The 23614-nt window shown below is 40.6% G+C and overlaps 1 protein-coding gene across 1 annotated transcript in view; it reads right to left on the bottom strand.

The window, feature by feature from the left end:
- Nucleotides 1–2710: 2710 nt before the first annotated feature.
- ITGA1 (integrin subunit alpha 1) overlaps nucleotides 2711–23614 on the bottom strand; it is a 72267-nt gene continuing 51363 nt past the window's right edge. Inside the window, exons 18-30 of the mRNA XM_053407661.1 lie at nucleotides 23285–23395; nucleotides 22235–22320; nucleotides 21587–21722; nucleotides 20371–20451; nucleotides 15164–15240; nucleotides 14265–14354; nucleotides 13052–13154; nucleotides 12078–12191; nucleotides 11287–11391; nucleotides 9789–9893; nucleotides 7992–8084; nucleotides 6942–7058; nucleotides 2711–5832 (exon numbers count right to left, since the gene is read on the bottom strand). Of these exons, the coding sequence (XP_053263636.1) occupies nucleotides 5788–5832; nucleotides 6942–7058; nucleotides 7992–8084; nucleotides 9789–9893; nucleotides 11287–11391; nucleotides 12078–12191; nucleotides 13052–13154; nucleotides 14265–14354; nucleotides 15164–15240; nucleotides 20371–20451; nucleotides 21587–21722; nucleotides 22235–22320; nucleotides 23285–23395 (1263 nt within the window). The 3' untranslated portion in view covers nucleotides 2711–5787. The remainder of the gene's footprint in view (nucleotides 5833–6941; nucleotides 7059–7991; nucleotides 8085–9788; nucleotides 9894–11286; nucleotides 11392–12077; nucleotides 12192–13051; nucleotides 13155–14264; nucleotides 14355–15163; nucleotides 15241–20370; nucleotides 20452–21586; nucleotides 21723–22234; nucleotides 22321–23284; nucleotides 23396–23614) is intronic.

Raw genomic sequence — 23614 nt, 5'->3', positions numbered from 1 at the left:
AGTTATTTAAATGTATGGTGCATATGCAACCCATATTGTATAAATAGATGAACAGAAAGAACAGCAACAACAAATTTTCCTGCCCATATTGGAGACATTTAGCTGAATGTTAACCTTGATACAATTCCAGTAGCCAATAGACTACTCAGAAACACGTGCCATAAAAATCTCATAGTAAATAGCTGGGTTGGGGTGGGGACTCTCTTAGCACACCATGAAGCGAGTGTCATTTATGTCTTACCAAATGTTTTGTGTTTGCATTTTTCATCTTAGGATGGAGTTTCTGTTTGAAAAACTCTACAGATTATTTCAAGACATAAAGCCAAAATAATTTCTGGCTTATCTTTAAACAAATGTTGAAGGAACTTATTAATATTTTGAAAGATAACACTGGTGGCTTAATGTCGCCAGCTCATGAATGAACAAAAAAGGAGTGGAAACCAACAACAAGGAGAAAAGTGTTTATTCAAGTGACAATTTCCATAGAAAAAAAGGTACAGTTTTACCATGTTATCATAATGGACGGTGATCCATTGAAATAAAGTTACTTAAATTCATTGCTTTTAACAGGTCTCCTCTGGGTATATCTAATGTTTGAAATACACATTCTTACACTTTTGTGGACTTTTGCTACATCTTTTTGCTAAGAGAATATTTTTTTCCAAATGGACTTCATTTCTGACATTTTTTAGAAACAAGCCACTTATTTTATTTACTTTTTTTTATAATGGCTCTGCCCTCTAAAAATCGGGTTCATGCAGCAAGAACTTGAGGAAATGCACACCGTGAATGGGCAGGATGTTATCCTGGAGATGCAGTGATTCAAGATATGCGTCTCATCTAATAAGGCCACCCCCTCCATTCATGCTCACCCTGTATCAACACAGAATGTTGCAACTTCTTCTGAGGAACATTGTTAAGCAGTGTGGGAGACGTCAGTGAGTCATTTAGATCCGTGCTACTAAGGAAACTTAGAAATTCATGCAACAGATCATCTTGAATTTGGACGCTTACATGCAACAACAATCATTTGTCCTTTTACTTATGTCAACATTTTCATATTCTGCGCCTGTGATCAAAAGATTTTTAGTGTTGCACTTTCAAATTTATACACTTTGAAATATCAAGAAAGCTGCTTCTGTTGTGGGAAATCTCCAACACCAATGTTTTGTTCCTGGAAAAACACATTTTCCATGAAAGAGGGGATTTATACATATACATATACATATACATATACATATACATATAATGACACACAAATACTTGGAGTGTGTTTTCCTTCTTTTTAATAGAGCAATGCCAAGAAGAATGTAGAAAGACCAAAAATAAAAACAAAAAACCTGTGCAGAAGCAAGCTCTTCTTTTCTACTGTTCTCTATCTTCAAAAATGTGTATCTCAAATAAAAACAAAACATTGTCCAGGTGCACCTTAAAGGTAAAGGTAAAGGTACCCCTGCCTGTACGGGCCAGTCTTGACAGACTCTGGGGTTGTGCGCCCATCTCACTTAAGAGGCCAGGGGCCAGCGCTGTCCGCAGACACTTCCGGGTCACGTGGCCAGCGTGACATCGCTGCTCTGGCGAGCCAGAGCCGCACACGGAAACGCCGTTTACCTTCCCGCTGGTAAGCGGTCCCTATTTATCTACTTGCACCTGGGGGTGCTTTCGAACTGCTAGGTTGGCAGGCGCTGGGACCGAGCAACGGGAGCGCACCCCGCCGCGGGGATTCGAACCGCCGACCTTTCGATCGGCAAGCCCTAGGCGCTGAGGCTTTTACCCACAGCGCCACCCGCGTCCCACCCACTCTAAGGTGCACCTTAGAGACCAACTAAGTTCGCTCTGGGTATAAGCTTTCTCAGATAAGTTGCACAACACCAATGCCATAATGCTCATTCGTACCTGTTCCTCTTCTTCAGCTCTAGCATGAGGCCCTATCTGCACTCAACATTTAAAGCATCATCATGTCACTTTAAACAGATCCAACATCCACAGTATCATCAGCACTGACTGGAAGCAGCTCTCCAGGGTTTCAGACAGGGGTGTATAGATGCCAGGGACTGAACCTGGGATATTTTGCATGCAAACCAGGTTTTCTATCACTGAGCCATGTCCCTTGTAGCATTATGGTGAAGAAGCAGAGTTGAAGATAAGAACATAAGAGCCCTACTGGATCAGGGCTAAGGCCCATCTAGTCCAACGTCCTGTTCTCACAGTGGCCAACCACTGTGCAACAGCAGTATCCTCTCCTGTGGTTCAGATCTCTCACCTCTGGCTTGCCTAAGGCCATCTGGTGATTACTTTCTCTGCCCCATCAACAATACCTACACCTACAGGGTTGTTGCATGAAATAATTCACGTGAAGAAATCCAAACAGTAAAATTAAGTCACGACTTCGTTCCACTGATTTCATTGAGTCACAGGTACAACTGATTTGGATTGCAGTGCTATATACTCCATGCCTAGAAATGTAATCCCAATTGAATTCAGTGGAACTTGCTTCGGAACAGACACTGAATGATAGTATTGTGAGGTTGGATCTAGTTCATTACGATACTAGAAATTACACATAAGGAGGGTGAAATAGAATGAGGTCAAGATTCACTATCTCATCTTTCCAGGTGCATAGCTGACTGATCTTGAGGAATTGCTCAAGAACAGGCAACCCACAGAGTCATAATTATTCAGAAGTCTCAAGTTGTGGCTCTGTCTGTGGTTTCTGCTAAGTTTTATTCACTAAACAAAGGGCTTTGTTCATCTTCAGACAGGATTGTGAAATTGTATTAGGAACAAGCATACACAAACAAACAGTATGCCTTCAGGAATGAACTCATGGTTTGCTTCAGACTTATGAATGCTATGGATACTATAAAGCATGAATCAGACTCATTACATCAATTTTATATAATCACTTAAAACAATAAATGAAAATTTATTTAACTCTGTGTATACTCAAATATATTTAAAGCTAACGGTTTGATACCACTGGAATAAACCTTGAGCTAGCACATTGTTTTGCCCTTCTTCCTGTCTCCTTGTGTTCTCTATTTCAATTAGTTAATTCTCACTTCAGTGCGAACCATAGCTTGCTGCTGCACCCAGATTGGTAAACCATGGTTTGTGCTTTCCTTCTGAACTAGGATCGTAAGCCAGTTTGAAGTTGGCTCTACAATCCTAGGTTGAAGGATTAGTGCAAACTGTTATTTCCTAGATCAGATGTAATGGCAAGCTTTTATTTATTTATTGCCAAACAGTAAGTAACTAATTGAAAACACAACAGGAAGAAGGGCACAGGGACAAGGCTGGTTCCTGTGGTTTGCTGTCATGTGTGAACTAGCTCATATGTACGTGTTCATTCTTGGGGAGAGGAATAACCTTCCAACCAAGAATAGTGAAAAATTCAGATAGGGTAGCATAAAAGAGAGAAAACTTTTGAAGTTAAACAATATGTACCAAGCTTACATTTAAAATATCCACATTTATATACACACCAAGCTTATCAAATTGTGAATGTACAGCAAAACATTTTCATAGTGCAGAAGAAAGGTGATATATTTGGGGAAAGATAATTAGACTCGCATTAAACAATATTAGATAACAATATGCAGCCAACTTTCTCCAGTAGAGCTCCACTGTCTTAAATTAGACTAAATGGGCCATTGAGTGCAATCTTCAGGCCATGATCCTAAGCAAGTTTGCCTTTAAATTGAGTTCCACTAAAATGAATGGATTTCCCTTTTTTAAAGCGGCTAATTGGAACAAGTTAGTTGTATCTAAATAACCTTCTTGTGTTTTCAGTCACCTGTGGCTAAATTTAGTGGGATTTGAGCCACTGTGTTTTGTGCTCTATTAGGATTTTAAACATTCTTTCTATTTCAGTGTATTTCTATAGATACAGTGTACATAATAGTGTTTCAGACAGACACTTAACATAGCTACTGTTTAAATAATTCCTTGACACATAAATAGCAAAAAATGAAAACCAAGGGAGGTCACCTTGCTTCATTGTAGCGCTAGACTCTTGTTTCTTTTTAATTGCTTGATACTGTGATGCATTTCCCTGTAGGAATCAGTGTATAATCCTAAATCTGAGTTTCCATTCCTTTTAATTTATGTGCAAATAACATGATTCTTGGCGAGTTTTTCTGACAATGTCTTAAATGGCAAACAACAGAATCTCCAGTGTGAAATGTATGCCGTACCAAATAAATATGTGTGATTATTCATGCTGTGAATTCCTCACACGTCACAATTATGGCCACTTGCAATCTTCATGTAGTTATATGCTAATACAGCTGATTTGTAACCTTGTAGCAATAGGGCAACATAGATAGGTTTTGGGTTTGGACCCCACTCCCTCCAACAGACATAATAATATTTGGTCATTCCACGAAATACTTGCTCACATTTTCAAAATTCCAATGTGCCAGTTAAATTGGAAACAAATATTTAAGCAAATATTCCATTACAAGCCACATGTATGAGAGGCTCTTTACTGACCGGCACTGCTTTTTTTATTTTTAAGCAACAGGATTTTCTACAATCCTACCTACCCCCAATATAATTGCCAGATTAATGGAGGAAATATATTACAACCACGGTTAAATGCCCACCAGCACCATAGAGCTCACAACCACCCATATATATGTTCCCATCTCTTAAATGTTTGAAAAAGGTGTGTGTAGATTTGATTATCCTTTCAAAAATCTTAGTGAAACCACAGAAACTAAGTTTGTCTAGGCACACAAACCTCCTTGTGTACAATAGTGAATGAATGAAAAATTTGGGCGGTGTCAGGAATGGACAGCACCAGCACTGCACTTGTATATATATATTTTGATGGTCATACAATAAAGTGATCAAAACACATCTGCGTGTCACATCATAAATAGAGCAGGGAAAACTTTCCTTTTCACAACGATGCATTCTGAGTGCTGTTCTTCGAAGCAAATGTTTGCCGCTCAAACCAACAGCTATGTTCAGGATTTGAAATTCAGGCTTACAGTGAAGTACCAAGCTTTGAATTCCTTTACTTATGGGAAATGATCCTGCACCTTCGCCCCTCTTTTGGAACAACAAAACAGCAACTTTACAAAATGTTTGAGACTGATCCCAAATACAATACTCTCTCTCAGCCTAGGGACCGATGGTTGTGCTGTCTGAGGCTAACATGGCTGTATTCCAAAATATCAGGAGAGTGCCAGATGGGTAGGAAACCTGTATTATTAGGAAATGTATCCCATTTAGTTCAATAGAACACACTGCCCTATAAATGTGACAGCCTTAGAGGAGTGCTGCTCTGAAAACAAACACCAACTTTTTTGGGAGGTGGTTAGGGAAAAGACTGGGATCTACAGAGCTGCAGAGCTAAGCTAAGCTACCTTCAGCCAGTTGGTCCCAACCCACAACTCCACTGTTGTTTCCTTTCCTCTGTAGACCACTCTCCATTCTGGCCATATCCCAAATTGCTTTTAAAGCTCTCCTGGGTTTTAAAAGGAGTCTGCATGCCCCATGGAAATGGGTTGCTTGAGATGCAGAAGCCCAAAGTCTCCGTAGACACACAACATGTGCTGTGTGCCCTTTTCTATCATTGATTTGTTGGCTTCATGTGTTTTTGTGTGTGTTTGTGTGTATGTGTGTGTTTAGTGTTAGGCACTTTCTGTTAGTGTTCAAGAAAACGTTTGTGACCACCTTGATTGCTCCAAGTCAGTGTTTTACAGTCACATTTCTGAGGAAGACCTGAGGACAAGTCCTTGTAGAATTCCTAGTTTTCTTCTGGAGGGTTTCCACTTCTCATTTCTCCATTTTCTTCCTTAATGGCCTGTTGAAAAACCCAGCCTGAAAGGAAAGTGGTAACAACATTTTAATCCAGCTTTGAAAACTTGCAAGGATGTACAGGGATGGGGAAGAAATTCATTTCCGTTTGTATTTAAGGCCAATCTACCTAACATACACTTCTCTGTCAAGAAAGGTTTTGCCATCAAAAATCAGTTTGGAATAACTGATTAGTTGTTATAAAACTTCAGAAATAGGGCACTCAGTCACGCAAAGAACAGAAAGACTTGAATTAAGACGATCATTGTGCAACTCCTAAGACGCTGATACTTGATTCAAATTGTGTACAGTGGTACCTCAGTTTGCGAACTTAATCCGTTCCGGAAGTCCGTTCTTAAACCGAAACCTTTCTTAAACCAAGGTGCGCTTTCCCTAATGAGGCCTCCCGTGGCCGGTGCTCTTCCACCGTTTGGATTCTGTTCTTAGACTGAGGTAAAGTTCTCAAACCGGGACACTACTTCCGGTTTTGCGGAGTTCGTAAACTGAATCGTTCGCAAACAGGACTGTTCTTAAACCGAGGTACCACTGTATACATATTAAATCTGCTTTGTGTTATTTCCTTTTCTTTCCTTCTTTGGCTTTGACAAGGGCTCCCACTTGTGGTCAAATGCTTAATGCCACCCAGATGCTTCCTGCAATGGAAGTCACCAGATACCACTTCATGTACTATGGGTGATGATATTCAATGCTAGAAATCAGTTCTGAGTATGAGTAACATTTAGTCAGCATTCTGTAGCTGTAGCTGTTGTCAGCATTCTGTTTCAGGAGCCCTCCTCACCCTTTAGGGTCCCCCCCCCTTAAAATATGTTTTTTAACTTCTGTAAAACTTCAGGTTTGTTGAAGTCCGCTAACACCTCCCTCCTTATGCATGGATTTTGGCTGTATAAGAAACAACATTTGGGGAACAGAGATCATTATTCCTTTATATGATATTCCTGTTGCAACAACAGAGGCACAAGGCAGCCTTTATCAGTAAGATAATATGTAGGGAACAATTAGATTTTGCTTTAATACTGATCACCTTGTTCTGAATTTCACTGATTTTTCACTGAGGGGGGAATAATTCTGAAACACTAAACTCAAACATGGAACGAACAATGCATATACCATACCTTCCATAATGCAAATATAAGCAGCGTAAGAATCAAAAGTCCAGCAAAAACGCTCAGCAAAATAACCCATAGTGGCACGTGACCAGGAAGAAGCTCTTTGGAAATTTTAATAATGGTCTGAAAATTGAAAACACACACACAAATAAATCACATTTCAGTAATGATGGAACAAGGGTCTAGGTCTAATCTAATCTGTATTTAATTGTGTCTTAACACACACAAACTTTTAGTTGTATTTAATTTTGAAGTTTTCATGCAAATACACAAAAGCAAGTGAGGGGAAAAAAGAGGCTTTTCATAGCCTATTACGTGGGATAATATCCAGGGGAAAGCTGTGTGAGAGTTTTGCTTCTACTAGTTACCTGTGCAAATCAGTGTCGTCCCCAAAAGTGTTTTGAAATAAAAACGGCTGCAAATGATCTCAAGGTTTTGTGTATACAAGTACTGCTGAAGTCAATGAAATGTAATTACCAATCACTTCAGGCTGAATTCACAAACAAGGCATACTAGCAGCACAATCCTATACATGCTAACTCAGAAGTGAATCCAAATACGTTTAATGAGACTTCCTTCCGATAAACTTTGTAAAGAACTGCATCCCAAGAGATCTGAGCAGCTGTTGTGTGATGCAACCACAGGCATGTTTACTCAGAAGTAAGTGTTTACTTGGGAGAAAGCCCCATTGGACTTACTTCTGGATAAATATGCAGAGAATTGTGCTGCAAAGCTGCAAATGTTAAAAATAACCACCCTCATGATGCACTAATTTAATTAAGAGTGCAGTGGCAGAGAAGAAATTAGGTGGCTAATTTTCCACATCGTGTGAAAACCAATGAACAGTATGTTTTTACTACCTTTTCATTTGATTGTAGTTGTGAATCTGGATAAATATTTCTGGACAAATGAGCAGCCAGTCTGCATGTTTACTTAGAAGTAAATTCAGTGAGCCTTACGGCATAATTCATAAGCTTAGGATGGCAGCCTTTTTTCCTGCCTTAACCGGTTTGTGGATTGAGCTTCCAGTATTTGCAAGAGTCTGGTGGGACTTACCTCTATTCTTTCATTTTCTTTTTTCAATATTAGTAATGAGTTTCCACTCCTGAGTAATGCTCTTACGCTGACCTCTGCACTATGAAGATTTGCCTAGAATAAAGCAGAAGAAAAGCAGTTTGAGGAAGCATCGATTTCCAGAGATGAATCAGAACAGAGTATGATTTCTGCTTCTAAGAGGAAATTGTTTAAAACTGTGTAGAACAGCAGGTGGAAAACCTGCTTGAGAGGTGGTCTGAGAACTACAGTTCTTATCCCACCCACTATCTGGTCTCTGGCACTCTGGCACAGAACTTTGCCATGTGTTGACCCTCTGTCTGATAAAAGTTGGCCACCCTTGATTTATGACATTCATTGCCACTGTCAGCTGTCTCGCTGAGATTGCCTTGGCATTTTGCTTCTTGTCTTGTTGAACAGCTTCTCTTCCTTACTGGTAAAATGCGGGAAATAAAGGAGCAAGTTAGTGGTTCCTTCAGTTGTGTGCCTTTTTGTAACACTTGCCCCCAGCTGTTCCCCTCCAGAACTGCCACCAGAACTACACGAATTTATTTATTTTATTCAATCACAGGCACCAGGATAGAGAGTGGGGTAGGAAATTTTCACTGGGACTGTACTGATGTTTAACCCGCAGCTGTGATCCCAATGAACATCCCTGTGTGCTCCAATGATACCTTTCTCCCATAAAACTAACTGCAGCATGAGTGATGTATAATGGGGTTTGGCAGTGAGAGATTTTACTTTCTTGGGCTCCATGATCACTGCAGATGGTGACAGCAGCCACGAAATTAAAAGAAATCTGCTTCTTGGGAGAAAAGCAATGACAAACCTAGACAGCATCTTAAAAAGTAGAGACATCACCTTGCCAACAAAGGTCCGTATAATTAAAGCTATGGTTTTCCCAGTAGTGATGTATGGAAGTGAGAGCTGGACCATAAAGAAGGCTGATCGCCGAAGAATTGATGCTTTTGAATTATGGTGCTGGAGGAGACTCTTGAGAGTCCCATGGACTGCAAGAAGATCAAACCTCTCCATTCTTAAGGAAATCAGCCCTGAGTGCTCACTGGAAGGACAGATCCTGAAGCTGAGACTCCAATACTTTGGCCACCTCATGAGAAGAGAAGATTCCCTGGAAAAGACCCTGATGTTGGGAAAGATGGAGGGCACAAGGAGAAGGGGACGACAGAGGATGAGATGGTTGGATAGTGTTCTTGAAGCTACCAGCATGAGTTTGACCAAACTGCGGGAGGCAGTGGAAGACAGAAGTGCCTGGCATGCTCTGGTCCATGGGGTCATGAAGAGTTGGACACGACTAAATACTAAACAAATGTGTGTGTGTGTGTGTGTGTGTGTGTGTGTGTGTGTGTTTTAACAAGCAAACAAAACATTCTCTGCTACTTTGTCCTGCTTTATAACAGGCTGATTGTCTGTCATTAACCTCTTCTTCATTTATTAAAAGCTAACAGTATCTATTATTATGATTATTTATTGAATTTATAAACTGCCCTATACCCGGAGGCCTCAGGGCAGTTCACAGAAAAGATCAAAACCACAATTTTGGGGTGGCCTCCAAGAAAGTGGGGCCCTAAGCTATAGCTTGTTTAGCTTATACATAAATCCGGCACTGCAGCTGACACCCAAATGAGGTAGAGCTGAGGCGGCTGTGGACTCAGGCCTTGGCCAAATCCAGTGCGCAACCCTAATAGATACATTGGGCAATTATACCTACATATAGAACTGTGACAGTGGCATAACACCGTTTTGGACTCACGACTGTAACAAAGTTGGCAGTTCACTTACCTTTTTAAAGGTACGTTTCCAGATTCGGAATGAAATGTTCACATGCGTTATATTCGATGGGGCCACCGTACAGTTAATAGATTCACAGCGATAAAAATCACAGTTCTGTTTGAAGGATCATAGACAGACGTTATTAATTAAACCTCTGCCAAACATGACTGCTCCAAATAGCCTGACTTCAGATATCCTGACAGCCATTTTCTTCACCCCACTGAAATAAATGCCTTTCAACATCTATTATTATATATTATTTCTATTGAAATACATAGAGTGGCAGTCATACAGGGTATGTGGTGAAAAAGGGTCCCACAGACTCTGAGACAGAGAGCAACTTAAACCAGTACGCATATTTCTGACTCATAAAATAATGGAAAAAAGAATCAGTGCGTATTTCTGTTCACTGCAATGGAAAGATGGAGGAAACTCAGATCCAAAAGGCTATAAAGGCCCTCAAAACTCAAAATTATACTCCTAAGAGTATATGCTCACCATATCTAAATAAAGTGAAAACGTCTGTCAATGGAGCTATTGTAATTGCATGTGCTGGTTATCAGAAGTGGCTTACTGGTTAGAGCAGAGTCACAGTGCTTGTTTCCAGGCAGGTGAGTTGCTTTTGCTTATTTATTTATTTATTTATTTATTTATTTATTTATTTGAGTTGCTTTTGCTTATTTATTTATTTATACCCCGCCCTCCCCGACCAAGACCGGGCTCAGGGCGGCTAACATCAAGTATAAAAACAATTGATTAAAATACAACTTAAAAACAGGATTAAAATACAACTTAAAATGCAGCCTCGTTTCAATGGAAGCCCAGATCAAAAACTGTTTGGGGGGAGAAAACGTCAAATCTTCACCAAGGCCAACTATCTAGACTGGTCCTATGTGGGCCAGAAAAAAGCCAGGGAAGTCCCCAAATAGGGGTTCCATCACAGAAGGAAAAGGAAAGAGGGGGAGGCGATCAGGTGGAACAACTCTGTCTTACAGGCCCTGCGGAAAGAAATCAGATCCTGCAGGGCCCTGGTCTCTTGAGACAGAGCGTTCCACCAGGCCGGAGCCAGTGCTGAAAAGGCCCTGGCCCTGGTTGAGGCTAATCTGACTTCCTTAGGGCCTGGGACTTCTAGAGTATTGTTATTTATGGACCTTAAGGTCCTCCGCGGGACATACCAGGAGAGGCGGTCCCGTAGGTACGAGTTATTGAAAGCGGCAAGGCAAAGGTGAGGTCAGCATGGTGCAAATGCACCAGCAGGAGAGCTGGATTGGCTCTATGTACATTTGCACTGTACATACCTCCCTACCATCTCACTGCCCCCCTCCTGCCCCTCCCACTAACCTGCTTCTCCGTATTATGCATTTCTTACTCCTGTGCATAATATTCCCAGCAAAGGCTAAGAAAAATATGATTGGGAAATGTTTCCTAACATAACCCAAACTGAAACTAGTCATGTCTGTGATAATATTCAAACATCCCAAGCAGACAGATATTCAGAAAAACGTACTATTTTTGGATCCTTTAGAGGGTGTCTTATTCCTGATGTCTCGAAGGAAGGGCCACCACCAATTCTCAACGGATTTGTGGAGTGGCTGGAATTGCAGTTTACATTCTGTTAGCGGAGAAAGCAACAGGAAACAAATATTATTGGCAGTCCAAGACAGTTTTAACCATGTTTATGTTAATTTCACAAATAAGTTGGCTTATGTCTCTGCAGTTGTTATAAGCTGTATAAAGGATCAGAATATAGTAATTTAAAAGGCAAATTAATTTTAAACAGAAAGAACAGAATAGCCCAGTGCTAAGAAAAATATACCATAATAAACAGAAATGGATACAGCAAACAGGGTAGGTTATTTTTAATAACTATTTCACATTTTGTTATAACTAAAGCAGAGCACAAATAGTTTTACATGCCCAAGTGAGCTTGGACATGTACAAAGAAATTTCTTGCCCAGACCACAATACAGTATTTGGCCCAACGCTGGAGACGACATCATGGATTTTCTGGTTTCTAACCTGAACAGAGCAGACTGTTCTGTTCTTATCCCTTAAACTTTCTAGAAGGTTTTTATTTAATTTCATTTACCAAAATTTATATGCCACTTGATTGTAGCAAAAACTTCTAAGCGTTTTACAATAAATATTAAAGATGATGGTTTTCCATTTTCCATTTAGAAAAGTCAAAGGAAAGAGACATGGAACTTCTTGTCATTCACAATATTAAATCCACACAATGCAGATAAGAAGCTTAACTTCCAGTTACTGGGCAATGCTGTTTGCATATAACTAACTTACCTCTGAGAAAGATATGGCGGTCAGGTAGAGGATATAGTTTTCGACTGAAGTCAGGTTAGGATACAAGATTTGCAGTGTGAGCGGTGGCATTGGAAAATGGTCACCTTTTTCAATCTACGGACAAAAGGATGGAAGTTTCACTTTGATTAGTCCATTCATTCAGTGCTAAGGACCTCATCAATATCCAGCACCATCCTACTCCAGACCTCTTTGAACTATAAGCTGGGGGGCAATGCCTATTGAATGTGCAGAATACAGAATACTAGCTATGGTTTGGCACCTGCCCACAGGATATTATTAGTTCTTGCAATCCCAAAGCCTTACAACATCAGATCATAGTATACTCTGTATAAATTATATAATTTCATAAATGGTAAATTCAATGGCATAAAAGGGTAAATTATAAAGAAGAACAGCTGTCATACTGTCATACTGTCAGTTGTCATAAGAAAGATGTGCCAAGAAGTATCTCGGCTCTTTTTTCTGGCTGAATATGCTACTCCTGGATTAATACACAGAGTACAAATATGTAACCAGGACAAATGGTCTTGAAATGTATGTATATATCTATTTAAAATGTAAGTGGGGACTAATTATCTTACTTTTGGCTCTGTTTGCAATTAAATTTTGAATATATTCACGAGTGGGGATTTTGACTTTGCTATCACTCTATCAGTCCCCCACTGAATCTATTTCACCCCATGCCAACACGTTGACTGAAATCGAAAATGGCCCTTCAGTCTAAGGTGCCTAAGAGTGGGTTACAAAACACAAGTGATATAGTTCAAAACAGTGAATGAAACAAAACCCACATTTTGACAATTATAAAGCTGATCACCACAACCTGTTTTTCAACTGTCAGAGGTTAGGGTAGATTTACATAGGCAAAATTTCGCTTTTACACACACACACACACACACACACACACACGGAAAAGAACAGCAGCCAGTAAATTTTTGCAGGATTTTTCTTACCATGTAGTTTATGTTAATTTCATCTCCGATGTTCTCAGTGGAATTAATATATTTAGGGAAAGTATCATTTGCAGCAATAATGATGTGAAATGAACTGGGCTCTCTGAAAAAGAAAACAAAACAAAACAAAAATGTATACTGCTATTTAGAGTTTTCAAAATATCCAACATACACCAATACAGTAACATAAAATAATCAAAAGGTAGGCCAGTGTTCAATATACCCATGTTTTTAGATAAGGGCTGGTGCTGATGCTGAGAAAACAATGCAGTAATTAAACAAAAATCATGCTCTTTCACTATCAGCCATAGATGTCAAATACAGCTTCTAGTGAACATGGAGAATAGATGCACCTCTTAATCCTGGCTTTTGACACTTGAGATGTGTATTTTTAGGCCTCACCTTATTTCTGCAACTGTAAATTGTTTTAAACTGTTTTTAATATTTTGTTTTAATGTTGTAACCTGCTCTGGGACCCTAGGGTAAAAGGGAATAAATAATTAAAATATTGAGAGGGCTTCCCATAAGCATATGGTTGGCTACTGTGGGAACAGATTTCTGGATTACATAGGCCTTTGGTTTGATCCAGCAGGGCTTTTCTTAGAAAAGGATAGATATGTGCCTTTTTGCTTCAGGTGAAGCTATCTCTAAGGCTGAAATCCTAAACATTATTAGGAAGTAAGGTTGTCCGAGAATTCAGCTGAAAACAGAAATGAGAGCGGAAATTGTTCCCTTATGTGTCCCATGTCTAGAACAGAATTCAGATCACCAAATATGTTTGGCATTTGCTGTATTTGCTTTCAGTTTGATGTGTACAGTACTTGCATTGTGTTTCCTTTGCACTGAAACTTACAGTATGTGGTGGAATCATGTAATGACATAGCAACGTATGTAATTCATTTCATGAATGATGTAACTTACATACACCAAAACAGACACCAAGTAGAATAATGTAGTTTTTGTCAGATGAACTGCAGCAGAATGGAAACAGTGCTGCTTGTGACCAATACAGGGCAGGACAGAAAACAATGCTTCTTATATCTCTAGTAAGTCTTGTGGGAGTTATATCTAAGTAAAATTGCATAAAATTATACCACCAGACTGCAATCCTATACCCACATGGGAGCAAGCCCCATTTGATAATACTTCTGAGTAAATATGTATAGAATTGCGCTGTAGGACAATTTTGCTCTGGCAAAATATATAGAGGTACCTTTTAAATATTAATCCACTTTCATATTTGACTGGTATTGCAATGCTTCCTCTGTTATCTGCGAGGGTCTCTTCGTGTTCTTCACTGTCACTGAAATGAAAAATGGTTAAGATCAAATATGAAATTCATGCACTACAGGTGGGTCAGGTTTTGCTAGACTGAAATGCTTGCTGTTGTGGATTAACACATCTATTTGTCCATTGCTTTAAGCTACAGCAGTTTTCAGCATAAAATGAGATATGTGTCCAAAAATAAGTTATATTGGACTAAGCTCCACATTCAGGTAAGAAACTGCTGAAGACATAGAATTGTCCTACTACCCAATAATTTTCTTCTCTGGAATTTCTGGCAACAACCAATATTACACCAGGAAATAAAATGATTACAGCTGAGCAGTTGTTTGAACCACAGGGCTCAACTTGACTGAGACATTAAATTATGTTAAAGTATAAATCATTTTTCTGAACACTTTGCCAAGGGGCAGCTATAAAACCAGATGCACTTGTACCTCAAGAATACAGACACATAGAATTGTAGAGTTGGAAGGAATATCAGGGATCATTTGGTTCAATTCACTGCAATGCAGGAATCACAACTAAAGAGTCCTTTCGGAAGGCCACCCAACCTCTGAAGAGGAGTCCATCACCTTCTGATGTAGTCTATTCAATCACTGAACAGCTCTTTCCGTCAGAAAGTTCTTCCTAATATTTAGCCAGAATCTATTTCTTTAACCTACTTGATTTGTTACCATCCATGTAATAAATAGCTACTGTCAATTTATAAATGGGGCCTTCATAAACGTTCATATGAAAATGGTATCTCACGTAGTAGCCTAGGAAGCAAAACTGGGCATTGGTGGGGAGATTAACAATACACTACAAATAACGGCAAGAACTAACCTGGTGACAGAAAACTGAATCACAGTATTTTCCAGAAGCGAAGACACATTGAATTGGAATGCTATATCGAAGAAGATCTAAAGGAAAAGTGCATTGAATTAATGGTGTTCACAATGATTTGAAACAAAATGTCTAAATTGTAAAATAATGTTAATAGAAATAGAATGCAGTTTATAGTCACTTCCCAGATGCAGAGTATGGGCTGAAAGCACATGAGACTACCACTTTGCTAAAGCTAAGCAGATCTGGGTTCAGATGTGGGTGGATGACTGCCTTGTAACTCCATGCACAATGCCTTGGGTTCCATGACAGAAGACAGGATAAAAATAGGACCTAAAAATGGCCCCACCTGGCCTGGGGGGCGGGATCCAGACTCATCAGCTCTACAAAAGAGGCTCCTCATGAGGCCGGAGGAACATTGCCCGGCTGTTAGTGTGGAGGACGCTCTCCACAAGGCCCTTTCCACCTTTCCAAGGCCCAGACTCACCAGCCCTTCTAAAGAGGCTCCTCATGAGGCCAGAGCAACATTGCCCGGCTATTGTTTTATTGTTTTAATATGCTGTAAACTGCTTTGAGATTTTTATTAAAAATATAAAGCGGTATAGAAATTTAAGAAATAAAAAATATTAATAAATCAGGTGTCCTATGTGCAGACACACAGAACGGTAAATTAGTGGAACTACAGTGGAACCTCTACTTATGGACGAGATCTGTTCCGGGGTGCCGTTCTCACCCCGAAAAGTCCGTAAGTAGAGCACCACTTCTGCGTGTGCACGTGACATGATAGAGTGCTCCTGTACATGTGCGAAGTGGCGAACCCGGAAGTAAACACTTTTGGGTTTGCTGTGTTCGTAACCTGAAAAAACTCAACATGAAGCAAACATAACTCGAGGTATGACTGTAAATGACAAGACTGGAGACCCACCCCATTGAGAATGAGGGCTGCACACCAACATTGCCTCATGCTGCCACTGAACCTTGTCAGGAGATACAGCCACAAATTCTGATCATTTAGAATTGGGTGCTGGTCTGAAAGGAGGGACACAAACTCCAAAGAAAATGTGACTCTCAACTACAGATGCGTGTCTAGACCTTTCCAGCAGTATTTTAAAATCTGAATATGGAAGGGGCAATGTTGTATCCCATTAAAGATCTCAAGGGGGAAAATATGCATTTCATTTGTTCCTAACTGGAGTGGCCCCCCTCTCTCCCTCCCTCCCTCCCCTCTACCATAAGGTTACCAGATGTCCCCGTTTCCCGGGGACAGTCCCTGGATTTACAAATCAGTCCCCATACAAAATCCATTGAAGTTGAAAAGTGTCCCCGGAATCATAGAAAAAAATCTGGTAACCTTACTCTACCACCTTCCCACCTACAGAGAGAGAGAGGGAGGGAGGGGAAGGAAAATTACTCTAGCATAATGTTGTGCTGTATTTTCGATCAGTACAATATCTTAACTTGAAACATTGGTTCCAATTTTATACAGTCATACCTCGGGTTAAATATGCTTCAGGTTGAGCGTTTTTGGGTTGCGCTCCACGGCGACCCAGCAGTAACGGAATGTGTTATTTCCGGGTTTCGCCGCTCGTGCATGCGCAGATGCTCAAAATGACATCATGTGCATGCGCAGAAGTGGCGAATCACTACACGCACAGATGTGGGTTGTGTTCACTTCAGGATGTGAACGGGGCTCTGGAACGGATCCTGTTCGCATCCAGAGGTACCACTGCATAGCGAGTTGTACCGAAGATTGCAGGAGTGAACCTAAGAACATAAAAAGAACCCGTTGGACCAGGTCAGTGGCCTAGCATCCTGTCCTTCCAGTGACCACCCAGATGCCATGGCCAACCCACAAGCAGGACCTGAGCACCAGAGCCCTCTCCTGCAGTTTCCAGTTTACTAGTATTCAGAAGCACATTGCTTTCAACGGTGGAGACAGAGCATAGCCATCATGGGTAGCAGCCAATGATAGCCTTTATCCTCTGTGAATTTGTTGAATTCTCTTTTAAAGCCATCCAAGTTGGTGGTCACCCCGGCTCCTGTTTTGGACAGAGGTGACTTGGCCACAGTATTATTCCATGCTCTGGTATCTTCTAGACTGCATTACACCCTATGTGGGATGGCCCTTGAAGACAACTTAGAATTTTTGTCTGTGGATTGCATAGCTTACCCATGCAATCCATGAAGTCGTGATTTCTTTTATCTGTCCTGGAAGGCAGCTCACAATGGCTCTTTCCCTTCTCCCCCTGGAGTCCCCTTTATCAGTGGGAAAGCATATCCAGCGGGCTGGTGGGGGGAACTCTCCAAACATCATAGGCTGTGTCTTGCAAGGCTACAGTAAGCAGAGGAACTGCCTGATACCACACAGGTGCCCAATTTCGACAATTCCCCTCTTGCACTACTACTCCATAAGTTAATGGTCCACAACATTTGGTAGTTCTCCTGCAACTGCCTGGAGAGACTTTTAGATCTATACAGAGGCCAGTGGCAATTGGCAGCGTATTTTCCATTCTTGCAGCATGGATAGAACCTATTATCTCCCTCGCATTGACTCTGAATTACCACAGCATAATCGGGGCCGTTAAGAAGTATTTTGCAAACAATGCACAGAGACACTGCAATTGTTTCATCGTGTTGCCTTTAAGTCCCTGGAGAAGAAGTTGTGGGAAAGTTTGCCGTCAGCCAATTTAGTGTCAAGAGAACAGAGCCAGGTCACAGAATGAGGAACTGGGGATAAATTGAAATTCCACACAAGTTGTTTTTGTAAGGTTATTAAAAGCCTTGGCGAAGTCTAGAATTTCACTTTTAAAAACAGAGCAATGAGTTCCATGGTTAATATAAAGGCTGAATATTTGAGGTCACCAGAGTAGAGCTGCTGTCAGGCTCAGCCTCAGAGCCTTTCCAGATAACCAGGGTGAAGAAAATCAGATAAACTTAACGTTTTAACACATTGAGCACTTTAATTCCTAGTGCTTTTAGACTTCCAGCAGAGGCTTTGGTGGACTGGTCAGGGGATTTCTTAGATTGTAATTTTGATCCTGGCTCCACCATTGTCACTGGAGGCTCAGGAGTGTGTGGTTCTAGCTATGGCCTGTTTTGGACAGAGGTGACTTGGCCACAGTATTATTCCATGCTCTGGTATCTTCTAGACTGCATTACACCCTATGTGGGATGGCCCTTGAAGACAACTTAGAATTTTTGTCTGGTCCAAAACACAGCAGCCAGATTGCTGGCTGGGGTTCCAGAACTTCCATGATCTAGCTGCATTGTTCACCTGTGTTCACATTGCTTTTTAAAGCCCGACATGACTGAGGCCCCAAATACCCGAAAGACGGACTCCTTCCCTGCAGACCCTCTGGGGTGTTCAGATCAATATATTTTGCGAACTACCCTACTGATTTAAATACTGCATTTTAATATTGTTGTAACTCGCCCTGGGACCTGAGGGCAGGTGAGAAATCCTATTAGCAACAGTAATAGGTAGTTTCACCTCCTACACAAATCTCCTTTTCAGGCTGTATTTTCACACCTTAAGAATGTACCCCTGTTATTGCATATGGCCAATACAGTGTGCTATAATCTTTGAATTCAGGTTTTTTTGTGCCCCCAGAGCAAAAAAAGATGACATGCTGAAGGATTCTAATTGGTCATCTGTTAGACCCTCAGGCGGAATACAGAAACACAAGGTGTCAGCGTTTATCAGACCTGATATTTGAGTCATCTGAATTGAAATGTATGTAGCTCCCCGACCCACACTGTAGGCTTGGAGTCTCTACCCACCCCATGCTAGGATCCTGAAACTGCTTGGGCCCCCATGCTGGCAATTTGTGAAGGGTGTGGCTTTGGAGAGTATGTGCCGTGGGGAGAATATCAAATGCTGCATGGGGCCCACAGGTCCGAGACTTCCCATTCCTGCCTTAGGGATTCATTTCCAAATCCATACTGGCTGTTTTCTAGCCATTACTGCAGTGAAGATAAGCTTCGAAGTATGTCAGCAAGGCCTAATGAAGAGAAATCACTGGATATGATTTCCACTGCTTGGACGAATGGGCTTGGTTTATGTCCTCTGCACAGGATAAATGATGTGACCTAAGCCTTGCTAACATTCTTTCCCGGGAAGTAGCTTATGCAAGGAAAGTTTGTAGTGTGTGCATGTAGGCCAAAGTGCATTTTTCCTCCTACATACACTGAAATAAGATCTCTGGTCTTCAGCGGAAGCTCTGAATGAAGGGATCTTTTGCATAAACTTTGTCCATCTGCAGAAACGAGACTCTTCCGTTGTACAAAAGTTGCAAAGGCAGCTGCCAAAACTAAGAAGATCCCAAGGCAAAGACTGCAAGGTCCTCTGACTTCTGCAACAGGACCCTTTCTGACTTAGGGATTAAACAATAAATAAATATGCTGGCTGCAGGATGGTGCCGTCAGATACTAGGACCACTCTAGAAGCTATGTTTATATATTCCCATGTACACCATGCTCCTAGGATTCAAATTCTGGCACAATTAGAGCTTCAAAGCAATGTCCAAGGCAAACATCACACGCTATTGCTTCAGCCCTGTTGTGAAAACACTTCCTGTGTCTCAAATGTATGCTTCACGGTTCATGGGTGCCACTCAAAGTAACTGGGAGAGAAAAATTGTGGTGGTTAGCAAGCAGCAATACTAAAGGCACACAAATTCAATCAGTCTCCCAGTATACAATTAAAAGTAGAGTGGAAATTCCAATCCAGTGTTCTGATGGTATGAAAACAGGTGATAAATAGGATAGGGAAAGTGGCTCAAGAATCACCATAGATACTCTTAAACATGCATTAGAGAGCAGGATTCTGCCCACGGCGTGGCAGTGAAGGTCCTTTTGCTTGTAACACATATGCTCTACCACAGATCTACAGCCCTTTTCACCACTGAAAAGTGTCGTTTTCCTGTATTTATTACTTGTATGAATAAAAAGTAAAATAGAAAGCATTTCTATTTACTCAAGTCTTTAGGTGGGTCAGAATTCAGGCTCTGTACTGTTATTGAATGCTTGATCTATGGTATTTGTTTTCACATTATGGTGTTTTAAATGTCATTAGCTGCCAATGGTGAGGCATGAAGACTGGGACATACACATTTTTCATTCATAACACATTAGCAAGCTTTGGCTCAAAAAGAGCCTGACGTTAGAAAAATGTAATTAACCAAAACAGTCCATTCACAACAACTTACCTCCTCGCCAGGTGTTAGGAAGGGGTAGCCCACTTTGCAAGTGATATTAGGCCCAGATTCACAGCTATCTTTTGATATTTTCTGCACATAAAATGATAGAAATTATTTCACCTTGATGTAATGTGAGTTATTTCTGATTTATTTTTGAAGTGAAAACCTGCAAAATCTGAAGATATAAACTCAGGTGTTTGTTTTTTTTAAAAAAGGTAAAGGACCCCTGACAGTTAAGTCCAGTCATGAACGACTCTGGAGTTGCAGAGCTCATCTCGCTTTACTGGCTGAGGGAGCCGACGTTTGTCCGCAGACAGTTTTTCCGGGTCATGTGGCCAGCATGACTAAGCCGCTTCTGGCGAAACTAGAGCAGCGCACAGAAACGCCATTTACCTTCCCGCCGGAGCAGTACTTATTTATTTACTTGCACTTTGACGTGCTTTCGAACTGCTAGTTTGGCAGGAGCAGGGACTGAACAACGGGAGCTCACCCCGTCGTGGGGATTCGAACCGCTGACCTTCCTATCGGCAAGCACTAGGCTCAGTGGTTTAGACCACAGCGCCACCCGTGTCCCATAAATTCAGTAATACATCCGCAAAGAAGGCTGTAACAGCCATATTTGCGTGCCACCTTTTTCTTCTTCTCAGAAGCTCATTGTGAAGAGGTATTTTCAGCAACACTGTATGAACTGGGCTGAGAGACACTGACTTAAGTCAACTTCATACATGAACAGGGATTTGAACCCAGCCCGATGTCCAAGTCCAACACTCAAGCCATTACAACAGAGCTGGGAAACTTAGGTCCCTTCAGAAGTTGTTGGACTACAACTCCCATAATCCCTGAACATTGACTGTGCTGGCTGGGGACTGATGGGTGTTGGAGGCCAACATCTGGAGGGGCATGAGTTCCCTGCCCCTGAACTACATCATGTTGGCTCTAACACAATAATATACAGTTATATGTGTCTTTCTTACATTACACATATTTTTCTTTAGTACTGTTTGCAGAGCGAAGTACCAATATCTACCTTTAGGAAAAAATCAACAATTGCATAGGAATCCCTGGCTCTCTAACCTGAATTATTATACATATAAATTCCATCAAACAGACAAGCTGGCTCTACTAGTTCTCCATCACAACAAGACAAGAGGATTATTATTATTATTATTATTATTATTATTATTATTATTATTATCATCATCATTATTTAAATTAAAGCATGTACCTCAATCCCAGCAAAAATAATATTGGGAGAATACTGAACAATGACTCTGGTATTATAAGCACTGTCTTTTTTATTCTTAACAAGCATCCGGACCCAGAACTTCAGATTGCTCGACCTGATGATGAATGGCGATGAACTGAAAAATAAACAAAACTTTTTTTAAAATGAATTTTATTTTCAGTTTTCAAGAATACAAATACTCATGTTACAGTCACATATTTCCAATACAAATACATATCAGACTTCCCTGGCCCCCCTTTTGTGGTTCCTTCTCTTACCTAACTTTTTAACACTGCATTTTCCACTTTATTCCATTTCTGAATTATCTGACAATTAAGTCAACCATACCAATGCACTTAGCTTGTACCATGATTTTTTAAATATTCCACAAATATTCCCCACTCCTTAATAATTCCCCCCCCCTTGGTTTCCTAGCACACCTGTTAATTTTGCCATTTCAGCATAATCCATCAATTTAATCAGCCGAAAACAAAACATTTTTAGGTAATAAACAATTTTAAAACAGTTCTGGCTTATGATTTCTGTAACAATAGTTTCATTGACCCAACCATGCTGAATGTTATGTAAGATATCTATACAAGCATAATTTTACGTGTGTATATAAAAAGGTAACTTTGTCCATGTTACCTGCTTCCTTCTACGGCTGCATTGGCAGTCAGCTGTAGATCGGTAATACATTTCTCTTTGGTTCCACAATCCTTTGTGAAAGGGATCTGCAAGAAGTTTAGTCATTCATTCATTCATTTATTCCACAACCTTTATATGTTGCTTGACTGTAATAAAACCTCAAAGTGGTTTACAAAGCAGTTTTTAGACTGTGCAATGAGTTTCTCTATGCCTTAGAGGTTCTTGCTGAAGAGCATACTAATAATCTGGGACATTACTGCTCCATCTTAGCTCAATCTTAACCCTCAGATGTTTCTTGAACACATTTTTTTTTAATGTTTAATGTTGACAAGCCTCTTCACTTATTTTTCTTTTCTTTTTTAGATGAGCCAGTCAGTTTTGTGATTATTTTGCATTCTTTTGTGGTATCCTATGGCATCATTTTGTATTGTATTGTCACCTTGCCGACAAAGGTCTGTATAGTTAAAGCTATGGTTTTCCCAGTAGTGTTGTATGGAAGTGGGAGCTGGACCATAAAGAAGGCTGATTGCCGAAGAATTGATGCTTTTGAATTATGGTGCTGGAGGAGACTCTTGCTTGAGAGTCCCATGGACTGCAAGAAGATCAAACCTATCCATTCTGAAGGAAATCAGCCCTGAGTGCTCACTGGAAGGACAGATCCTGAAGCTGAGGCTCCAATACTTTGGCCACCTCATCAGAAGAGAAGACTCCCTGGAAAAGACCCTGATGCTGGGAAAGATTGAGGGCACAAGGAGAAGGGGACGACAGAGGACGAAATGGTTGGGCAGTGTTCTCGAAGCTACCAACATGAGTTTGACCAAACTGATGGAGGCAGTGGAAGACATGAGTGCCTGGCGTGCTCTGGTCCAGGGGGTCACGAAGAGTCGGACACGACTAAACGACTAAACAACAACAACAACCCTATGTTCTCCACCTCCTTGATATTTTTTATGTGAGTTTATAAATTAAATAAATACAGAAATATATTGAAGCACTAATTCACACATCAGATCAAGAAACCAGACCACTTTCCACATTGTAGCGACCCACATATTCATATATTGAGTTGGGCATTGCACTGTCCAGGATCGGTCCACTCTCTGGATCAGAGAAGTTGAAGTCCAACAAAACCTTTACAGAATCACGAAAGTCAGGCTGGTCCTAGAGACAAAGGGAAGGCAAAGAAAACAGTCATTGCAACCTTTCCCCTTCTTCCAATCGTCAGAATACTAAAAAAAAAAAAAAAAAGAGGCATGCTTTTAAAATGACTATTGGTGGGTGGTCTACACTTTGCATTATTCACTTAAAAGGAAACATGCCAAACAGCAAATTCAAGACAAAACAGGGAGCTTAAGGACCATACTAGACAACATATCCAAA

This window comes from Podarcis raffonei, chromosome 11, assembly GCF_027172205.1.
Source record: "Podarcis raffonei isolate rPodRaf1 chromosome 11, rPodRaf1.pri, whole genome shotgun sequence".
NCBI classification, from domain to species: domain Eukaryota; kingdom Metazoa; phylum Chordata; class Lepidosauria; order Squamata; family Lacertidae; genus Podarcis; species Podarcis raffonei.
Note: the sequence above shows the minus strand (reverse complement) of the source record. Positions and strands in the feature narration are given on the sequence as shown.